The sequence below is a fragment of the Bos grunniens genome, chromosome 14 (genome assembly GCF_055505025.1).
Source record: "Bos grunniens cultivar Pamir isolate PY7600 chromosome 14, Bosgru_T2T1.0, whole genome shotgun sequence".
Taxonomy (NCBI): Eukaryota; Metazoa; Chordata; class Mammalia; order Artiodactyla; family Bovidae; genus Bos; species Bos grunniens.
In genome coordinates, this window is record NC_141178.1 from 83,510,048 (window position 1) to 83,528,673 (window position 18,626).

At 63.1% G+C, this 18,626-nt stretch overlaps 2 protein-coding genes across 25 annotated transcripts in view; one reads left to right on the top strand and one right to left on the bottom strand.

Moving 5' to 3' along the window:
- ADCK5 (aarF domain containing kinase 5) lies at window positions 1–13,717 on the top strand. 20 transcript variants are annotated; one of them, XR_015141303.1, is made up of 15 exons: window positions 1–303; window positions 6,650–6,753; window positions 7,187–7,336; window positions 11,054–11,129; window positions 11,238–11,438; window positions 11,519–11,659; window positions 11,732–11,845; window positions 11,917–12,048; window positions 12,288–12,399; window positions 12,497–12,578; window positions 12,659–12,737; window positions 12,817–12,908; window positions 12,960–13,222; window positions 13,292–13,408; window positions 13,487–13,717. XR_015141303.1 is itself a non-coding variant. In XM_086337949.1 (15 exons), exons 1-15 carry the CDS (start codon window positions 67–69, stop codon window positions 13,590–13,592), a joined length of 1,968 nt encoding a protein of 655 aa, XP_086194075.1. In that variant the 5' UTR covers window positions 1–66; the 3' UTR covers window positions 13,593–13,717. The 20 variants fall into 20 exon arrangements, 11 of the variants coding, with proteins under 11 accessions (XP_086194075.1, XP_086194076.1, XP_086194077.1 ...); XR_015141304.1 differs by having other exon boundaries at window positions 13,297–13,408; XR_015141298.1 differs by having other exon boundaries at window positions 12,316–12,399.
- Window positions 13,709–18,626, bottom strand: part of CPSF1 (cleavage and polyadenylation specific factor 1) — a 14,397-nt gene continuing 9,479 nt past the window's right edge. For 3 of the 5 annotated variants that reach the window (XM_086337948.1, XM_086337945.1, XM_086337943.1), the window contains exons 19-38: window positions 18,425–18,566; window positions 18,163–18,341; window positions 17,944–18,080; window positions 17,614–17,788; window positions 17,332–17,538; window positions 17,169–17,258; window positions 16,945–17,088; window positions 16,706–16,858; window positions 15,900–16,016; window positions 15,683–15,773; window positions 15,527–15,611; window positions 15,299–15,440; window positions 15,074–15,226; window positions 14,821–14,997; window positions 14,672–14,738; window positions 14,554–14,601; window positions 14,317–14,472; window positions 14,117–14,246; window positions 13,898–14,036; window positions 13,709–13,822 (exon numbers count right to left, since the gene is read on the bottom strand). In XM_086337948.1, coding sequence (XP_086194074.1) covers window positions 13,775–13,822; window positions 13,898–14,036; window positions 14,117–14,246; window positions 14,317–14,472; window positions 14,554–14,601; window positions 14,672–14,738; window positions 14,821–14,997; window positions 15,074–15,226; window positions 15,299–15,440; window positions 15,527–15,611; window positions 15,683–15,773; window positions 15,900–16,016; window positions 16,706–16,858; window positions 16,945–17,088; window positions 17,169–17,258; window positions 17,332–17,538; window positions 17,614–17,788; window positions 17,944–18,080; window positions 18,163–18,341; window positions 18,425–18,566 — 2,580 coding nt within the window. In that variant the 3' untranslated portion in view covers window positions 13,709–13,774. The remainder of the gene's footprint in view (window positions 13,823–13,897; window positions 14,037–14,116; window positions 14,247–14,316; window positions 14,473–14,553; window positions 14,602–14,671; window positions 14,739–14,820; window positions 14,998–15,073; window positions 15,227–15,298; window positions 15,441–15,526; window positions 15,612–15,682; window positions 15,774–15,899; window positions 16,017–16,705; window positions 16,859–16,944; window positions 17,089–17,168; window positions 17,259–17,331; window positions 17,539–17,613; window positions 17,789–17,943; window positions 18,081–18,162; window positions 18,342–18,424; window positions 18,567–18,626) is intronic. The other 2 variants (XM_086337947.1, XM_086337944.1) reach the window with 1 other exon arrangement.

Consider the following 18,626-nt stretch of genomic DNA (forward strand, 5'->3'; position numbering starts at 1 on the left):
AGTGCCTGCTGGGCCGGCGGAGGGTGTGCGGCGTGTGGCGAGCGGGAGCTGAGCGACGGACCGAAAATGTGGAGACCTGTGAGACCCCGAGCGCTCGCGCCCCTGCCGCGGCCCGGGTCGCCCAGCCGGGACCCGCAGGGCCCAAGACTCGCCCCCCAGGGATCCTCCCGGCTGGCTGGAGCCCGTCACAGCCGTCAGGCAGCCTGTCCTCGGGTCCCCGCTTCAGCCCCCAGGCCCTGTGAGGGAGACATCGGGCCTTCCCTGCCGCACGCCGCAGCTCCGCTTTTCCGAGGCTGCTTCTTGGTGCGGGAGTCTTGTCTCAGAGGCGACTCTCCAAAGCCTCCTTCCCCGCGAGGGACGACCCTCGTCCCTTACGGACGTTCCTCCCCAGGGAGACGCCCTTTCCCGAGGCGGCTGCCTGGCGCCTGGCGCCTCCGCCTGCCCCGTGTCTGCCTCAGACCCCTCGCCGCTGCAGGCTCTGCCCGAACGAATCGCAGAGCGGACCCCGCCCGCCCTTTCTTCACCTGATCCCTTGGACACCCTTTTCTCCTTGTCACCAGCCCAGCCCGGGTCATCCCGGGCTGACTGCTGCCCCCCGCCTCTGGGGAGACAGGACTTGCGGGGGCGGCAGGTGGGCTGACAGCTGCTGCGGCCTGGCTGTGTCTCGGGGTCACCCCTCCTCTCAGGCCTTCCTAGGTTTCTGCCTGGCCCTGGGCTGCCCGCCTAACTCAGCTTCTTTTGGTCCCGAACATGGCACCTGCCTTTCCAGTCTGCGCCCCGTGGGACCTCCCGTTTTATTGCATCTCTGCCGTTTGAATTGGCACCTTTCAAGCAGGGTGTCATAGTCGTTGACCCAGGTCTAAGCCACTCCCTCTCCGAAAACCTAGCCCCTTGGTTTAGAGGTGAGGAGACTGAGTGGGGCTCATCACCATTTTCAACATGGAATTTTCTGTAGACCTCATAGTTTTCTAATAAGCCTAGCCTTGTGGGCTTAGGTGTCAATACAAATGAATGTCCATTGGCGTCTGTGGCTTGTAGAGCATCTCCATTACACAGGGGTGTTTTGTGGGTGAGATGATGAAGCAGCGTTAGTCTGAGAGTCAGGCAGAGACAGTGAGTTGGTCTTTTCTAGTTTATAAAGCTGCTTCACTCCTTCAGATCACTCCGTCCTCTAGGCAGCCCTCGGGAGTGGGCAGGCGGGCTTTGGCCCTTGAGCAGGAGATGCTCATGAGCAGTAAATAGAGCAGGGCCCAGTAGGCTTCTGAGTCCTGACTGGTGCTGAGAGGGTCAGAGACCCGAGAAAAGCAAAGGACACGGTGTTCAAGGTCATCTCCACTCCCTTTCCCGGGCCCAGACACCCAGCCTCTCTTCCTGACCTTAGGAGCAGTTCGGGCTCAGAGCTTGCTTACTCTCCTGCTGTGTGCGCAGGGCTGTTGACCTGCCCTTACAGTGCCCGGATTCTTGTCACCTCTTTGTAGTTTCAGGTCTCGTGAGATTCAGCACATGCTTCTTTCTCCTGGGGTCCGGCTTATCTGCAGTGACTTTTCAAATCTGCTGTGTCTAATCTACAGGGTGTTAGGAAATCCAACAGCTCAGCTGTACCTAAAGCATGAGTGCAGGTGCTCGTGGCTCGGTGTTGATGTGCACACAGAGTTTGTGAGCTCTGTAGTGTCTGTCTGAGTGACACTGCTGGATAGATTGTTAGCTGAGTTCCGGATGAGCATGGTGCACCTGGGCTGAGAAAAGGGCCCTCTCATCTTGTCCCAAAGCGGGAGGCTTCGGGAGTGAGAGGACCGCCCCAGGAAGGCTGCGTGTGTGTTCATGCTGCTGAGGAGGCGCCCTCTCTGTACCTGTTTGCTGCCGCTCTGGGTGTGGTGCGGGTTACATGTGATGCGTGGATATTGCCCTGGACTGGCTCCTGGGAGTTCTGGCTGCTGGCTCTGCCGCATTTATAGCTCTGTGACCCTCGGGTGTCTCCTGGGTGGTGGGGATATTTGGGGAGTCCCCGGCATCCAGCTGGCATGAGCCAGCAGGGCCCCGTGAGGGCTCTGGTGTCGTCAGCAGAGGCCTCATTCTCCCGGGGAGCTGCTGCTGTCTCTCTCCTGACTGCGGCCTTCCACCTGTTGCTCAGCACATGGCCTGGGCCATGTGGGGTTCTGCATTTATCTAAGGTCAGCAAGTGTTTATGATAAAGAATTTCTGCTGTACCTTTGAGATGATTAAGAAAGAGATGGCCCTGCCCAGCCTGGTGGGGAGAAAGTCTGCAGGCTAACCTGTGCTCCTGTGATAAGGACAGTGGAGTGGGGTGGGGGAACAAAGAGCCCTGGTGAATGGGGGCGGGCTTCAGGCACAACAGCGGCCTGGAGAGCAGGCCTGGGCCAGGCTCCTCGTGGCTGTGCAGGGTCTGCCAGAGGGATGTTCGTCTTGGGCGATTGAGTGAGGGGTCAGGGCTGGGAATGAGGCAGTGTGGCCAGAGCGCCTGCTGTGGTGCTGATTCCTCAGAAAACGACAGAAAGCTGCTCTGGGGGCTGTGGTCAGGGGCCATTACTTTTCTGGCCGTGCCCCCTTGGCATTGGCCAGGTGTCCGGAGGCTGTGGACGCTGGTCTTCAGCTTCCCTTCCAGAGCCCCAGCCGGTGGTGGACAGTGGTCAGGAGGCTGTGGGAGCAGCCAGGGCCCTGAGCTTTAGAGTCAGTGATTCAGGTTTGGCCTTCTGTGAAAAGAACTGTGTTTAGTAAGAACGTGATACGTAAACTTACTTGTTAGGTGATTTGCCTTTTTCTCACTGGACTCTCCTACTAATGACTCCAGGGACAGTGTGCTCCGCCTGGTGGCTGGTTTGGGGATGGGAAGGGTATGGGCTGGGGAAGTGGTTCGATTTCCCAGCCTCTGGCTTCTCTGCTGTGCTGTGGGCCTCGTGAGGAAATAAGCCCCGCCTCAGAAATGCGTGCATTTTATTGAGCACCTGTTAGGTGCCAGGCCCTGAGCAAGGCGCTTTATTTCTGCCATCTTCCACCTTTCTAGCTTGGCAGGGCACAGCAGGGAGCCGCCCCGCAGGCACAGAGTGCGGTCAGTGAGGCGGCTGGGCAGGCCTGCGGCGCAGTGCAGGGCTTGGCCCGCGGGCACTCTGCCCCGCTCTGCAGCCCCTGTCGGCCCGGGGCGCCGTTCCCCTGGAGGAGCACCGACTGGGGCTGCGCCTGCTTCTCCTCTGGCAGTGTCCTCGCCATGTGCCCCGCCGCATCTCCCTGATGGACTCTGGGCCTTGCCCAGGTGGAGGCCTTGATGGCAGTGCCCTCTCAGGGCACCGTCCTCGCTCGCAGTCTCCTGCTGCCCCTGAAACACACCCGGAGCACGTGTGCGGGGTCCCTGGCGGAGGAGATGTGGCCCTGGGCTCAGCCGTGGTCTTGGAGCTGCTGTGCCTGCCCTTTGGTGTGGCAGCCCCTTCAGGCCTCACCTCAGCCTTGGCGCCGGCAGCCTTGGATCTGCAGGTCGTTGGCATTCTGGCTAGAATAACTTGTGGATCTGTCCTTTCCTTGCCTCTGAATGGGAACATCTCAGGGTAATCGTTACCTGTCAGCTTTGGCTGTTTTCCTTCGCTGTCTCGTGTGCGTCCCCACCGGGACTTGGCAGCGGCCCATCCGCTCCAGAGCTGAGGATTTCTTTATCAGCGTGTGTAATCTGCTCCACACTTTCTACCTGTTGATCCCTGACTCATGATGGTGCGGAAGTGATGCACAGTCAGTAGAAAGTACTTCCAGCTTTGAGTTTGGCCCTTTTCTGGACCAGTGGCGGGAAGCGGATGCTCTCTTTGATGTTGGGCAGCGGCCGCAGCAGCTCCCCGTCAGCCTGCAATCTCCAGGGCACACTCGGGTGCCCTGACCGCGTCCTGTATTCACCGTCGGCGCGGTGTGCAGTCAGTTACAGAACTGGTCCCCGCTTCAGTGTGAAACAGGCTTTGTGCTAGATGGTTTTGCCCACTTGTGAGTGTTCTGAGCAGGTTTCAGGAAGACCAGGCTAAACTTTGGTAGGTTCAGTGTATTAAATGCATTTTCGACTTTTGACATTTCTCAACTTACAATGGGTTTAACCCTAACCCCATCGTAAATCAAAGAAGATCTGTAGTCTGTTTTCTCAGCTTAGTTCAACCCAGCAAATAAGTGCTTGTTTGTGTTAGGTGGGGTGGCCTGCGGAGCTGGGAGGGCAGGGTCGCTGGGAGGAGGGTGCCCAAGGGAGCATTGGGGACCAGCGGGCAGTTTCTTGCAGCGAGGAGCACCTGGAAGGGCCTGCCCTCTCCTTGACCACAGGCTGGCCTTGGCGGTGCTTCACCTGCCCCCACACTGGGCACTGCCCAAGGGCTTTCCAGATGTCAGTTCACTCACCCGCACTGCAGCAGTGCAGTGGTCCCCACCCCGCAGACAGGGAAACTGAGGCACAGAGGAAGGAACTTACCTAAATGGCATGGCTGGCAAGTGCTTCAGCCCAGATTCCAGCCCCAGCTGTGTGGCCCCAGGGTCCGCCCTGAGCCGCGGCCTCGGCTCAGCCTGAGGCTCTGGGGAGCCCAGCCAGTGGCTGGTGGTGAGCGGTCCCCTCAATGCCGGGAGTGCCTCCGCCCCAGGTCGTGACCGCTCAGCGTCTCCGGGCAGTGCCAGGTGTGCCTGGACCCACCGCCTCCCGGAGAGTGCGGCAGACGCGCTACCCCTGTGACTGCGAAAACGGTCAAGTGTAGGGTCCCCGAGAGTTACTTACCCAGGTGCTTCCACCTAGGTCTACCCAGTGTTAGCATCTGGCTCCAGCTGATTGTGTCCGTTTGAAACCATACGTATTTTGAAAGTAAGACACAGACTTCTTGACGCATAATCTCGACACTTCATTGTGCACCCCTAAAGGAGGAGGGTATCCTCTGATGTGACCATCAGAACCATCTCACCTCAAAATCCTGACTGTGGCTCTCTGCTGACTGTGGTCCCACAAGTGTTTCATAGGTGTTTTCTTTCAGAGATTCAGTTAGGATTCATGCTTTGCATTTGGTGCAAGTCCTCCCAGGATTTTTCTTGTGACTCTTTTTTAAAATTCTAATGAAAACTAGGCAACATGTACAACAAGGAGAGAGAATTGATAAGTGCTTGTACCAGGTACCAGTAGTTGTCAACGCGTGGATCTGAACAGGTTTCGGAGAGGCCAGACTGCTGTGTAAAGAGTACCCCATGCTCAAGAATCCTCTGGGTCACAGATAATGAACCAGAAGCCCCAGGGCTGCTGGCTGCCGTCATTTCTTTTTCCGTGGGTTTGTGGTCTCTCTGAGAAGACCGAGCCGCATCAGACTGCTCCCTGGCGGGAGGCGCAGGTGGCTGGTATGAGGGGAATGGCAGCCTCTCGACTCAGGCACCGGCCTCGGCCCTCGTGCTGGCTCCTCATGCCGTCTCCCTGATCGCCCCAGAGGCCCAGCTCTGCCTCGGGCTGCAGCCGGTCTTGCTGGGCATCTGGCCCTGCCTGCTCCTACGGCCTCCCTGCATGAATCCCCTGGGGTCCCTTGGGACACCCCACCTGGCTGAGGCTCCAGTGTTCCAGGACCAGGCCTTGCGGCTGGGCCAGCGCAGCACACGGGGGCATGCACCTCCTGCTGCAGGACGATGGTGGTGAGAGGGCTTGAGGGGGCCTGCGGCCAGCGTGTCTCCACCGGACACGCGCAGAGGGCTCTGCTGGGGAGGAGACGGGCTCGTGTTGTCAGCGGGCTGGGGGTGGGGGATAGGAAAGGGTGGGCACCGTCTGTGGCGGCTGGCCCTTGCTGCCCGTCTGCCCGAGGCTGCCTCTGTGGCCCCTGCGGGGTTTTCCTCGAGGATCTGCACTCACTGCGGGGGCCTTGGGGAGCAGCGCTCTCTGTCAGCCCTGGTCTCCTCTGAGGACAGTGGGTCATTGCCTTTTCCTTTGACTTCTGTGTTGTTTTGTATCCTTGAAATCGTCTCCAGGGCTGTGTGCTTTGGCCAGAAAGTGATTGGAAAGTCAGTTCCTTGTTTGGCTCAGATTTCATAATAATAACGTTAACATCTGTGCTGTGGGCTATGATTTAGTTTGCGAAATCTTTTTTTGTCCCCAAAACTGAGACTGTTTACAGTTGGGGAACCTGAGGCTGAGAGCCCTTCAGGTCTTACTCCAGTAAGATCGGGAGACTAAGGCTGACCGTGGCGTGCCGTGGTTTCTTCCGTGCCCCTCAGCCAGGGCAGCTCGTGGGGCCTTGCTTCTCTGCCTGCCCCTGGCTGTGCCCCCCTGCCTCCCACCCCAGGTCTCACCATGGGGCTCAGAGACACAAGTTCTTGTGTCTGTTTACTTGCCCAGTGCCAGTCCCCGAGGCCCTGCCTCCTTTCTGATCCTGACCCTTCCCTGGGAAGCTGCTGGTCTCAGAGGGGAAACAGGCGGTGAGGGCGCCAGGACTCTGCCGGGAGCTGGGGGCAGGGCCAGTGGGGGGCGGCCTCCTGGTGCAGACGCGGCCTTGCTTCCCTCGTGTGACACTGCCCTTGCCCGCGCTCTGAACCTGGAGCTGTTGCTGCTCCCGAGTCAGACGCGGGCCCAGGAAGCACTGACGCTCCGCAGTGATGGGTCGTGCGGGGCAAGGGGGATTCCTGCCGCCAGCCCTGTGCCCTCTGCTCTTTGCAGGCACAGCTCTGCCACTTCCACTCGGCCCTGCTGCAGGGCAGGCCCAAGCCCTGGCCGTCCCCTGCCACCTTCTTCAGGAGGAACCTCGCAGCCCCGCCAGCAAGGTGGGGAGCTCGCCACAGGCACCCTCTGGCACATGCCCCTCATCATACAGGGTGCCCTCCATTGGGGGGCGTAAGGCTGGACCTTCTCTGCGCACCCTTCCCACGACGGGCTGTGCCGGCCCCCCACCGCCAGGGCCCTGGTCTGGGACCTGGTGGGGGCTGTGGGCTGAGAGTGGTGGGGGGGCACGCCTGTTGGAGACCAGGGGGCAGCGAGGGTGGGGGTGGGAGGATCCAAGGCCTGGTGGACAGTGGGCAGGATGGAGCCCATGTGGGGTCCGGGTGTCTGGGGGGCTCAGTGGGGTGACCTGGACCCGCAGGTCAAGCGCCCGAAGTCAGTGCCGCCTGCCGAGGTCCTAGTGCCGCTGCAGTGCCTGTGGCCTTAGCCAGGGCGGAGCCGCCCGGGTGACTGGGCCGTGCGCCCGTGTCTGTGCAGGCCCCTGAGGCCCCAGCCCCTGTGGAGGAAGGCGCTGTCGGCCGCGGCCCTGGGGGCGCCCCTGCTGCTCGGGGTGCGATACCTGACGGCGGGAGCCCAGGAGAGGAGGCGGATGCGGCTGGTGGTGGACGGCATTGGGCGCTTCAGCAGGTAGGGCAGGCGCGGCCACGTCGGGGGCTGGGGCTGCAGGTTTCTGCTGGGCGCTCTGATGCTGCCTCCCTGGGGCGCTGTTCTGCCCCGGGGCGACTGAGCACCGCAGGACCGAGCTGTCTGCACAGGGTGTGGCCCCCACAGACCCATCTCTGGCCGCTGCCTTGTCTCCCTTCTGGCCACCCCTGCTTTCCCAGGGATAGCTCGGGGTCGCGGGGGCTTCCTCCTTGCCTCCACTAGCAGGTGCCTGGACCAGCACCACGCCCTGCTGGTCACTGGAGCCTGGGGCTCCTTAAGCTGAAGGCTGCCTCACGCTCCTGCATCTCCTAGGCAGGATTCTGGGGGTAGTGTGGGCAGTCTTCCTTCTGAGAAGCCTGGGCAGGCATCCTGTTCCAGCCAGGTCTGAGCCTGCTGCCCACAGAGGCCTGAGAGCCAGCTTCCGTAGTGGGAGACCTCAGCCCACCCCACCCTACCGAGGGGCCGGGAGGCGATGGCCCGAGGCGGCTCCTGCGCGGCCTTGCGTGTGGAGGCCACAGTGGCTGTCCTGCTGTGCCAGCTCTGAGCCCCCAGCCCTTGGGCAGCCCGGGTCCAGGCCTGGTGGAGGATCAGGATGCCTAGGACAGGGCCGTTTGGCTGCCTCTTTGTTGAGATTTACCCCAGCGGCAGCTGCGGGTGGGCAGACAGACAAGCACCTCACCTCCACCCTCCTGAGGGTCTGCCTGAACTCCTGGCTGCCCTCCTGGGCAGGTTCCAGGCAACGGACTCTGTGTCCTACAGGGTTTCCCAGGCTCCACAGCCCGCGGCCTCAGCGGGTCCGGGCCGTTTCCCCTTCCAGCTCGCATGTGCTGCTGTCCCCCGTGTTAGCTGCAGGCTCGGCGCGCCCACCCGCTCCTCTTCCTTCAGGGGGCTTTCACAGCCAGTTTTCAGAAGCCAAGCTGGGACCGAGTGAAGGAGCGCTAGAGAGGTTACCTTCCCCACCAGCTGCGTGGCCTCCTCAGCTCTCAGCCCTGACAGTTGCCAGAACGGGTGGGCCTGGCCGAGCCCTGGTGGGTGCAGGGCAGCCATGGGGCCCCTGGAGACCCGGGAGCCTGCAGTGTGCTGGCAGGAGCCCAGGAAGTCGGGCCTGGCTCGCCCAAGGGTGGCGGCTGGTCCTGCTGTGGCGGGGGGGCTGGGACGCAGCTCACGCGCCAGGCCTGCTCACGGGGCCGGGGTGCTTAAGGGTGGTTTCTGATCCCACCTCTTACTTAATTTTAACTTTACAAACCCTGTGGGGTTTTGTTTTTGTTTTTTTTTGGACACAATTTTAAATGTCCAAAGAAGTTGGACTAGTAATACAACTTTTTTCTTTTTGAAACATTGACAAGTATGTTGTCAACATGCTCCATTATTCCTGAAACCTTGAGAATTTCCTAAACAAGGATGTTCTCCTCCACAGCCACAATCAGGGAGCTGACAGACACATTGTGACCCTCTAACCCTCAGACCCCGTCCTGTGTCACCAGGCCCTCCAGTAACAGCCATTTCCACATGAGGTCTGGGCCCGTGTCTAGCCTCCTTCAGCCTGGAACAGCTCTCAGAGTCTCCTCGGCTCTCGTGGCTAAACTCAGGCTCAGGACACGGTCCCCAGACCCCCCTTGCCCAGGGCGTCTGACAGCAGCTGTGAGTCCCAGCGTCCCCAAGGTTCCCTCCCCTCAGACCACGGGCTACACACGGGGCGGTCCCCACCCTCCCTCAGTTTTGATAGTTTCCTAGGATGGCTCAGAAAACACCATGTTGGTTTTGGTGTTTTTACTACAAGAAGGTGAAGTTAGACTCAGCACGAGAACGGGGTGCCCAGGAGGGGTCTGGGCGGCCCCGCCTCAGAGCTCCCACACCCCTGGCCTCTGACTGTGGTGTCCAGAATCTCTGCTGGGGCTGCACTCCGTAGGCCTGACTGAGCGAAGACCCCCAACTCTAATGCCGTGGTTGTCCTTTCTGGCCGCCATCAGCTGCCTTGCTCGGGAAACCTCTAGGTTTACAGGAGCAGGCTTACATTAATTCTGCATCGTATGATGACTTTGACATGTCTGCGGGCCGATAGGCCTTATGACACCATCAGGTCAGCACCCTGGCCCTGTGCCATATACAAGGTCCGAGGTGCTGCCTGCTCTGTAGAGCGAGCTCCGTGAAGGACATCCCTGCCCCTTCTGAGGCTGCCCCTGAGGCCCAGTGTTCACTGTCTAACCTTTCCAAGAAAAGCTTTGCCGAGCCCCGACGTGTGTACTTCTGATGTGTGCTCGTGGTTTGTCCCACGTTTGGCCTTCGGCTTCCCTCATACTTTGACGCCGGTGCCCTGCCCTCTCCTGTTGCTGCTGGTTTAGCGCCTTCCCTTCCGGTGCTTGTCCGGTGAGCTCGTCCTCCTGGCTCAGCCGTCCTATCCACCCCCAAGGGCTGTTCTGCCGTCAGGGAACCCTGTCCTCCTGTGTGTCTCCCCCAGCCCTGCTCGCATCAGCCTCTACCGGACACATGGCGTCACTGCCGGCTTGTTGCTGCAACTCTTGAGGGTTGTTTTGTAGGAGCTCCTGCACCTGACTTGTGACCCTCTCTTTTAATCTCTACAATTTTATTGTAAATCATTTCAAACGTACAACATTTTATTTCTGACATTTCTGAATCCTTCTGACGTGATCCATCCTTCAAGCATTTTACTCCCGCTGGCACCACAGTCACTCCAGGCTCAGCCTTGTGACCATCCACCCTCAGGATGGGCAGGGACCCTGGCGCGGCGCCAGTGTGTTTGCCGCTCCGGGCTGCATGTACAGTCAGCTGTTTGCCGTTGTCAGAGGTAAACGTGCCGTTCCATTTTCAACGTGAGTCCTCCAGATTTCCGCTCTTTCTGTGTCTGTAACCTTTTCTCTACCTGGGAGACACCCGGCTGCCCTTGTCCCTAAATTAGTGACTTATTAGGTCACCCCCATGAGTGTAGACCTCACCCCACCAGCTGCACCTCACCATCAGCCCCTGTGCAGACCTTGCGTTGGCTTTTGGACAGAGTACTCAGGAAGGAGTGCAGCTCCCTCGGGTCCCGGGAGCTCAGAGAAACGTGTGTCCTTGCTCACCCTGCCGTGCTCAGACAGCCCTTCTTGCTGGAGTGGCTGGGTGGACCTGGTTTGTGGTGCTCAGTGAGGGTCTGGAACCTGGTTTTGGATCCTCCCCTCTCCAGATCCGGGGCTTCCATGTCCACAGCCTGGGGTGCAGAAGGGAGTGATGACCTCAGCCTGCACCAGAAGGCCAGGGCCCGTGGGACTGCTCGGGGTGCACCCGCAGCTCCGGGGTTCGACCCAGGGCTCCAGTCCACAGGGCGCAGCCGAGTGCAGAGGAGGCTGGGCCGCTGTGCAGGGTCCGCTGTGCACGGACACGAGTGTGTCCACAGACGGAGCGGCTTTACTCGAGGGTGGGCTTTCCTATTAACAAGTGCTATCAAAGAATGAAGGAACATGTCTGCTTGTTAGGGACTGCGCCCCCTGCTGTCCTGGGCACCCCTCATCTGCATACAGGGACCGGGGGGTGGCATGCGTGCAGGCTGCCCAATGCCCAGCCCAGGAGCTGAGATGGACCTGCTGGCCGTGCAGTCCCGAGAGCCCCGCGGCATCCCCTAGGTGCTCACAACTGTCCGAGGTGCTGGTGGGGTGCCTGCTGCACGGGCCAGCTGGGGCTGAGGGCGTCCTCTGCCCGCAGGTCTCTGCGGGTCGGCCTGCAGATCTCACTGGACTACTGGTGGTGCACGAACGTCATCCTGCATGGGGTGGAGGAGGTTTGTACCTGCGTCCTGGCTGGCCCGTCCTGTGCCTGTGGGGTGGGCATGCCTGGGGGGCCCAGGATCCTGCCTGCCCCCATCCCTGTCCTCTCTGCCTGTGGTCAGAACAGCCCGAGGTACTTGGAGGTGATGTCTGCGTGTCATCAGCGGGCGGCTGACGCCCTGGTGGCGGGGGCCATCAGCAACGGGGGTCTGTACGTGAAGCTGGGCCAGGGGCTCTGCTCCTTCAACCACCTGCTGCCCCCCGAGTACATCAGGACATTGCGGGTGCTGGAGGACAGGGCCCTCACGCGGGGCTTCCGGGAGGTGAGCCCACCCCCCGAGGCGTGAGGCGGGGAGTGTGGCCCCATGGTGTCCCCCACGCTGCTCAAGGCGTGTTCCTCCAGGTGGATGAGCTGTTCCTCGAAGACTTCCAGGCCCCGCCCCACGAGCTCTTCCAGGAGTTTGACTACCAGCCCATTGCTGCAGCGAGCCTGGCCCAGGTGCACCGTGCCAGGCTGCACGATGGCACCGTGGTGGCCGTGAAGGTACGAGGGGTCCCCAGGGCATGTGGGGGGCGCGGTGCCGGCAGCCGGCCCTCCCTGAAGCCTCCTGTGCAGGTGCAGTACATCGATCTGCGGGACCGCTTTGACGGCGACATCCACACCCTGGAGCTCCTGCTGCACCTTGTGGAGCTCATGCACCCCAGCTTCGGCTTCAGCTGGGTCCTCCAGGTACCGCGGGGCAGGGGGCTGGGGTGGGCCGGCTCCCAGGCTGGACCCCCAACTGCCCGTATGGTTCCCAGGACCTCAAGGGGACCCTGGCCCAGGAGCTGGACTTTGAGAACGAGGGCCGCAACGCTGAGCGCTGTGCACGGGAGCTGCAACACTTCCGCCACGTTGTGGTGCCCCGCGTGCACTGGGGCACGTCCAGTAAGGTGGGCTGGGCCCCCCCGGGTGGTGCCCACGTGCACTGGGGCACGTCCAGTAAGGTGGGCTGGGCCCCCCCGGGTGGTGCCCGCGTGCACTGGGGCACGTCCAGTAAGGTGGGCTGGGCCCCCCCGGATGGTGCCCACGTGCACTGGGGCACGTCCAGTAAGGTGGGCTGGGCCCCCCCGGGTGGTGCCCACGTGCACTGGGGCACGTCCAGTAAGGTGGGCTGGGCCCCGCTGGGTAGGGGACCTCTGACGCCTGCTCTCTCCCAGCGTGTGCTGACGGCGGAGTTCTATGAGGGCTGCAAGGTCAATGACGTGGAGGCCATCCAGAGCATGGGGCTGGCGGTGCAGGATGTGAGTGCTGTGGGGCTGGACTGGAGGGTGTGACCCGCGTCTGGCGTGATGGCGTGTGGTCTGACCCCATCCCCACTCCTGCCTGTCCTCGGCCCAGATTGCAGAGAAGCTGATCAAGGCTTTTGCCGAACAGATCTTTTACACGGGTTTCATCCACTCTGACCCCCACCCCGGCAATGGTAAGGAGAGCCCCACGGCTGGGGGCGGGGTGCTGGGGGTGCACCCCAGAACCAGGGAACTAGAGCCCGCCCCTCCCCAGTTCTGGTGCGGAAAGGCCCGGACGGGAAGGCTCAGCTGGTGCTGCTGGACCATGGGCTCTACCAGTTCCTGGACGAGAAGTAAGCGGGTCTGTGGGCTGGGTGGGCACGCCCCCCGACTGGCCACCACCCACTCCCCTGCTCATTGCTGGGCCTGCAGGGACAGGCTCGCCCTGTGCCAGTTGTGGCGGGCCATCATCCTGAGGGACGAGGCGGCCATGAAGGCGCACGCAGCTGAGCTGGGAGTGCAAGGTGAGGCCGGGGGGTGGGTGTGCAGCCCGGAGGGGGCACAGCCTGGCTCAGGCCCCCCCAGACTACCTCCTGTTCTCCGAGGTGCTCATGCAGCGGCCCGTGCGCCTGGGGCAGCTGTGGCGCTCGCGCCTGCTGAGCCGTGAGGAGGCGGCCTACATGCAGGACATGGCCCGCGAGCACTTCGAGGAGGTCATGGCCGTGCTCAAGGCCCTGCCGCGCTCCATGCTGCTCGTGCTGCGCAACGTCAACACGGTGCGCTCCATCAACAACGCCCTGGGCGCCCCGGTGGACCGCTACTTCCTCATGGCCAAGAGGTAGGGCCGCGCAGCCTGGGGCGGTGGGGGCGGGAGGCCGCGCTGACCTCACGCGCGGTGTCTGTGCAGTGCAGTCCGGGGCTGGAGCCGCCTGGCAGGTGCCATGTACCAGAGCATCTATGGTGCCAGCATCCTGCGCCACATCAGGGTCATCTGGGAGACGTTCAAGTTTGAAGTGGCCCTGAGGTGAGCTGGCGTGTGGGGGTCGGAGGATGGGAAGCCAAGGCCCACTCCCCACCTACCTGCCCCCCGACCCCCCCACAGGCTGGAGACCCTGTCGATGCGGCTCACTGCCCTCCTGGTTCGAGTTCTGGTCTACCTGGGCATCATGCCTGACACCAAGGGGCTGTCCAAGTACCTGGAGACCTAGGCATCCTGGACAGGAGGACCATAGAGCTCGTCCCACAGCGCACCCAGCCAGGGCCAAGTGACTGTGATTTGTTGGAGTAGGGGATGCCCTGGGGCCCCGAAATAATCACAATGCTCTTCTGAAAACAAGTGTTTTTTATTTTGTACAAAAAAGGGGTGGGGTGAGTGGCAGTATCCAGGGGTCTAGAAGTGGGCGGTGACTCGGTCCGTCTCCAACAGGTCATCTAGGATCTGCAGAGAGAGGGCTGGGTGAGGCTGGGGGGCCTGCGGGGGGTGGGCGGGCAGGGGCCGGTGGGGGCGGCTCACAATGTCGGGTGTGGTGCCGATCTTCTTGGCCAGCTCCCCGCGCTCCATGGTGCTCAGGTACAGGTAGCGGTTGAGCAGCTCCCCGTCCAGCACGTTGCGCACAGCGTTCTGTAGGACACGCCTGTCCACATGCAGCATCCTGGGGGGTGCGGAGGGCACAGGCCATGAGGGGGTCTGGGCTGACCCAGGGGGTCTGGTCGGGCTCGGGGGTGGGCTCACCGGAAGGCGCGGGGGTTGAGGCCAGCGTGGTGGGGCAGCATGGTGGTCAGGGCGTTCTGCAGCATCAGTAGCCGCCGGTAGGTCTTCTCTTGCATGGGCAGCAGCAGCCCGATGCCACCGTCCAGCGTGGCTGAGGGGACAGGGAATGAACCCAGTGCACCCGCCACGGCCCGCTGCCCCCACCCCGGCCCCATGCTCACCGAACCACGTGATGTGCTTGTTCTCCCACACGACAGACTTCTTGCTGGGCCCCTCAGCGGCCCCCCGGCATGGGGTCCTCCAGAACGTGTTCACATGGGCACCCACGTGGAAGTCCGCCCGGCGCAGCAGCCTCATACCCCCAAAGCTCTCCTTGGCTGGGCCACAGGGGACCTCAGGTCACTGCCTGCCTGGCCCCCGCCTGACCCCACCCGGCAGAGGAGGGAGGGAGCACTCACCTTCTGGCAGGTACATGTAGACCATGAGGTTGCGGTCACGGTCCGACACTGGGGATCAGAGCCGAGTCAGCCCCTGTGCACACCCAGGGGTCTCAGGGACCCCAGCCCCCAAACTCACCCAGGAAGCCCAGCTGCGCATTGTCCACCATGAAGTCCACACTGTACACCTCCAGGGGCTTGGCATCCTGAGGACAGGAGGGCCATCAGGACGGCCTGGGCCAGCCGCCAGCCCCCAGCCCCCACGGCACGGCACAGCCCCCTCCGCACCCGGGACACGAGGCTCAGTGTCTTGCTCTCCTCCTGGTAGCGCAGCAGCGAGATGCTCTTCATGACATCCGCGGCCAGGATGAAGTTCTTGACGCTGATCATCTGGTGGATGTACAGCTGCGTGTCGATGAAGGCCATGCCCGTCAGCTCGCTGGCCCGCAGGCTCCACAGGAAGATCTGGGGGTGGGCGGGGGAGTGAGTAGCTGGGGGGTGCCTGGGGGGTGGCGATGGGGGCCGCGGGGGCGGTGCACACCTTCTGACCGATGGCCGACACCAGGTGGCCATTGCAGTGGCACAGGGCGGTCACGGGGCCCTTCTGCTCCTTCTCGTACAGGACCTTAAACTTGTTCTTGGTCAGGGGCTGGCCAGGCTCAGGCACCACCTCGATCACATCCATGATCAGGATCTGCCGAGGAGATGGGTGGCTGAGTCAGGGTGCTGGGCACTGCCTGCTGTGAAAGCCCTGCTGGCCACTTACCCGCCCTCGGCATGTGACCTCCTCCCCTTGCATGAGGCAGGTCCCAGCAGCCACGTAGCCCTTGAGGCCCGACACAGTCTCCTCGCTGCGCAGCGACACGGTCTTCATGCAGGTCACGTGCTCCCACTCCTCCAGCTCGATCCTGCGGGTGGAGCCCCGGTCAGAGCCAGCCCCGGTCAGAGCCAGCCCCGGCCCGCCCCACCACGCCCCGCTCAGGCACAGCCTCACCTGGCGTTGGGGATGGCCTCCCAGCTGACTGGGGAGATGAGCTGGATGCAGAAGGCCTCCTGCTGAGGGTGGACGTACCGCTCGTCTGTAAGGACAGAGGGGGACCATCAGGGAGGAGCGGCCCCCAGGACAGGCCCGGCCTGGGCCCCCGCGCACCTCTCTCGATGGTCTCAAACTCCTTCTCCTCGCCCGTCATGCGTGGAACGCGCGTGCAAGGTGTGCTGGTGCTAGTGGCGACGGCGTACACCTTGGGGAGAGCAGGGTGTCAGGAGCCAGAGCCCACCCCAGCCCCGAGAGTTCCTGGCCGAGTGGGGGCAGACCCTGGACTCCACGTGGTCCAGCCCCAAGGGTCACCGGCCGAGTGGGGGCGGACCTTGGACTCCACGTGGTAAGCCACGTAGTGGGCGGTGCAGCGCAGCGGGATCTTCCGAACAGGCCATGGGGCGTCGTAGGACAAGTAGGCGGGCAGAACGCTGATCCTCAGCTCGCCCTGGGTGGGCACAGGGGTGAGGGAGGCCTGGTGCCCACTGAAGGCCGAGCTGGTGAACCCAGGCCTCGAGGGCTCCCTCAGGTCAGCCCTCGGGTCCGCTGGAACGGGCAGCGACAGAGGCTGTGGCCCACTGTCCTGCTCTTTGCGGGCTTCCTGTCCCTTCACCCAGGTTTGCCCAGGGCTGGCATGGGTGTGGCCTGAGGCTGCAGGCACAGGGTGGGACGCGCACGCCACGCCAGCACCTGCACACAGGGCCCAGCGGCTCCCCTCCAGCCCAGGCCTAAGTGCACTGGCGCTGCCGAGTCCTCGGCGGCCCATGGGGCTACTGCTGTCATCTCTGTGACACGAGGAAGCTCGGTACGTGAACATCCCAGCCGGTCACCCGGCGCCTTGAGCAGAGCTGGGCACCCAGTGGGCAGACCAGCGACTGAACCCGGCTGGTGCCCTTGTGGGCCACACCCTCCATTGCCAATCTCCTCGTCCTCCAAGCCTCTCCAGCGTTCAGCCCCACATCACCTCCTTGACCTTGGCTCCCACCACCCACCGGACAGCCCGACTCTCCACGCCACGGTGCCCCCATTCCCAGCCATGGGTTGAGGGCCTCATTCTTGGGCCCCAGCACCTGGTCCTGCCTAGTTGTCCTCGGAGGGGATTGGCACGCCTGGCCGGGCCTCGTGGGGCCTCCCTACCTGTCTGTTGAAGTACAGGAACCCTCGGGGGCAGTTGATGTTGTGGAACGGGGCAAATGAGTCGATGGGGCCGTCGATGCCCATGGGGTGCAGCCGCAGGGCCCCCCGGCCAGTCACCAGGAGCCAGTGGGGCGAGGGACCGCAGATGAACACCTGGGGGCAGACAGTGTGAGGAAGCCCCTCACACTGTGGGGAGGCCCTGTGCTCGCCAACCCTGCTCCGCAGAGCAGCTGGCCTACCCCGGAGTAGCCATAAATGTCCTCGAAGTAGCGGAACCGCGCCACGCGGCCTCGGGGCCCTGTCCCCTCCTCCGTGCTACCCCCTTCCGCCTTCTTCTTGGACGGCTTTGGCTTCTTCTCCCGGAAGTTGATGTTGTGGGGGACCTGGAGGGTGCTGCAGTTAAGGGCCGGGACCCCTAGCCCTGCTTCACCGCCCCCACACCCAGCCCTGCCGGTCACTGCACCTTCTTGAAGCGAACTTTGAGGTTCCCCTGGCCGAGCTGTGAGTCGTGAGGGAAGGCCTCATAAATGAGGAGCTCCTGGTCCACGTGCACCTGGGGACGGGGGACGTCAGGGGGCAGGGCCGGCAGGCGGGCCGGGTCAGGGCGGGCAGGTGGGCGCACTCACCAGCAAGTAGGGCCTGCGCTGGCGACTCCCCAAAGCCACCAGCAGCACCTCCTTGACCAGGGGCAGCTCGCCCTGGCGCGTGGCCTCCTCCTTCCGGGCCTCGCCCTGGGTGGTGGGCTGGCCAAAGGAGCTGTCCACCAGGACGCGCTGGCCCACAGGGAAGTTCTTCACCAGGAACACGAGCCGCCAGTCGGGGAGCTGGTAGATCTGTGGGGTGGTGCGGTCAGCGGTGGGGCGGGTGCCGGGCAGGCCTGGGGGGCGTGGGCACAGGGTGCCACCCACCTCCATGGCTCCGTTCTCCCGCACCAGCAGGCACCAGTGGGTGGGCTCGGCCCGGAAGGGCGCTGGGTCCCGGTCGGCGGGCGGCTGGCTGCTCCTGCGCGCCTCCTCCTTGCTGGGGCTGAAGAGGGAGCCTGAGTCCCCGTAGAGCATCTCCTCCTCGTCGTCCACCGTGGGGCTGCGAAGGGCAGGTGTCACAGGTCACAGGCACAGGCGCGCGGCCTAGCCTCCCTGCCCCGCCGCCCTCGCACACCTGGTCTCTGCACCCGCCCCACCCCGCTGCCCTCACACATTTGGTCTTTGCACCCACCCCGCCCTGCTGCCCTCACACACCTGGTCTCTGCACCCTGGCCTTCAGCCTCAGGGCCGCCGCGGCCCCCCAGTTCGTCGCGGACTCCTCCCAGGCGGCTCTCGGTGGTGAACATGCCGCTGACGTCCCGGTATACACACAGTGTGATCACCTTGGACTGCTGCGGGGAGAGAGAGTGCTCAGCTGGGGAGGGGGCACGCGGGCAGGGGTCAGCAGGCCCTGGGACAGAGCAGGGCGCCTACATGGTGCAGGGGTGGCTTATGCAGCGCCAGGCGGTGATGGCGGCCCCCGTACGAATCATTCTTGAGTAGGAACATGGTGACGTGGCCCTCAGCGCTCATGATGACCACGTAGGGGTCAGCCACGGCACACTGCACGATGGGGGAGCCCAGGTCCACGGGGATGAAGTGCAGCTGGTTCACTGTGGACACAGGCCAGTCAGCCCCGGGAAGGGGGCATGCGCCAGCCCCGGGCCCGCGCCCTCCCGCCCGAGGCCTGGCCCACCTCCTTCCAACAGGCGGATGCCGAGCGGCGACACCTGCACGATGTAGCGATTGTCCCCGATGTTGCCAGCAAAGACCGTGGGGCCCTGCGTGGCAAAGCCGCTGGCGTCCAGCTCCATGATCTCCTGCCCCGTCTGCAGGATCTGTGGGCAGCGGTGCGTGAGGGGCATTGCTCACAGTAGGGCCCCAACCCGGGCTCCGGG

Excerpts from the sequence above, each read along its gene's own strand:
- ADCK5 (XM_086337949.1), top strand. The coding sequence starts at position 67 with ATGTGGAGACCTGTGAGACCCCGAGCGCTCGCGCCCCTGCCGCGGCCC. Across the intron at positions 11,846-11,916 it reads GCTTCAGCTGGGTCCTCCAG|GACCTCAAGGGGACCCTGGC; the intron begins GTACCGCGGGGC and ends TATGGTTCCCAG. Across the intron at positions 12,579-12,658 it reads TGACCCCCACCCCGGCAATG|TTCTGGTGCGGAAAGGCCCG; the intron begins GTAAGGAGAGCC and ends GCCCCTCCCCAG.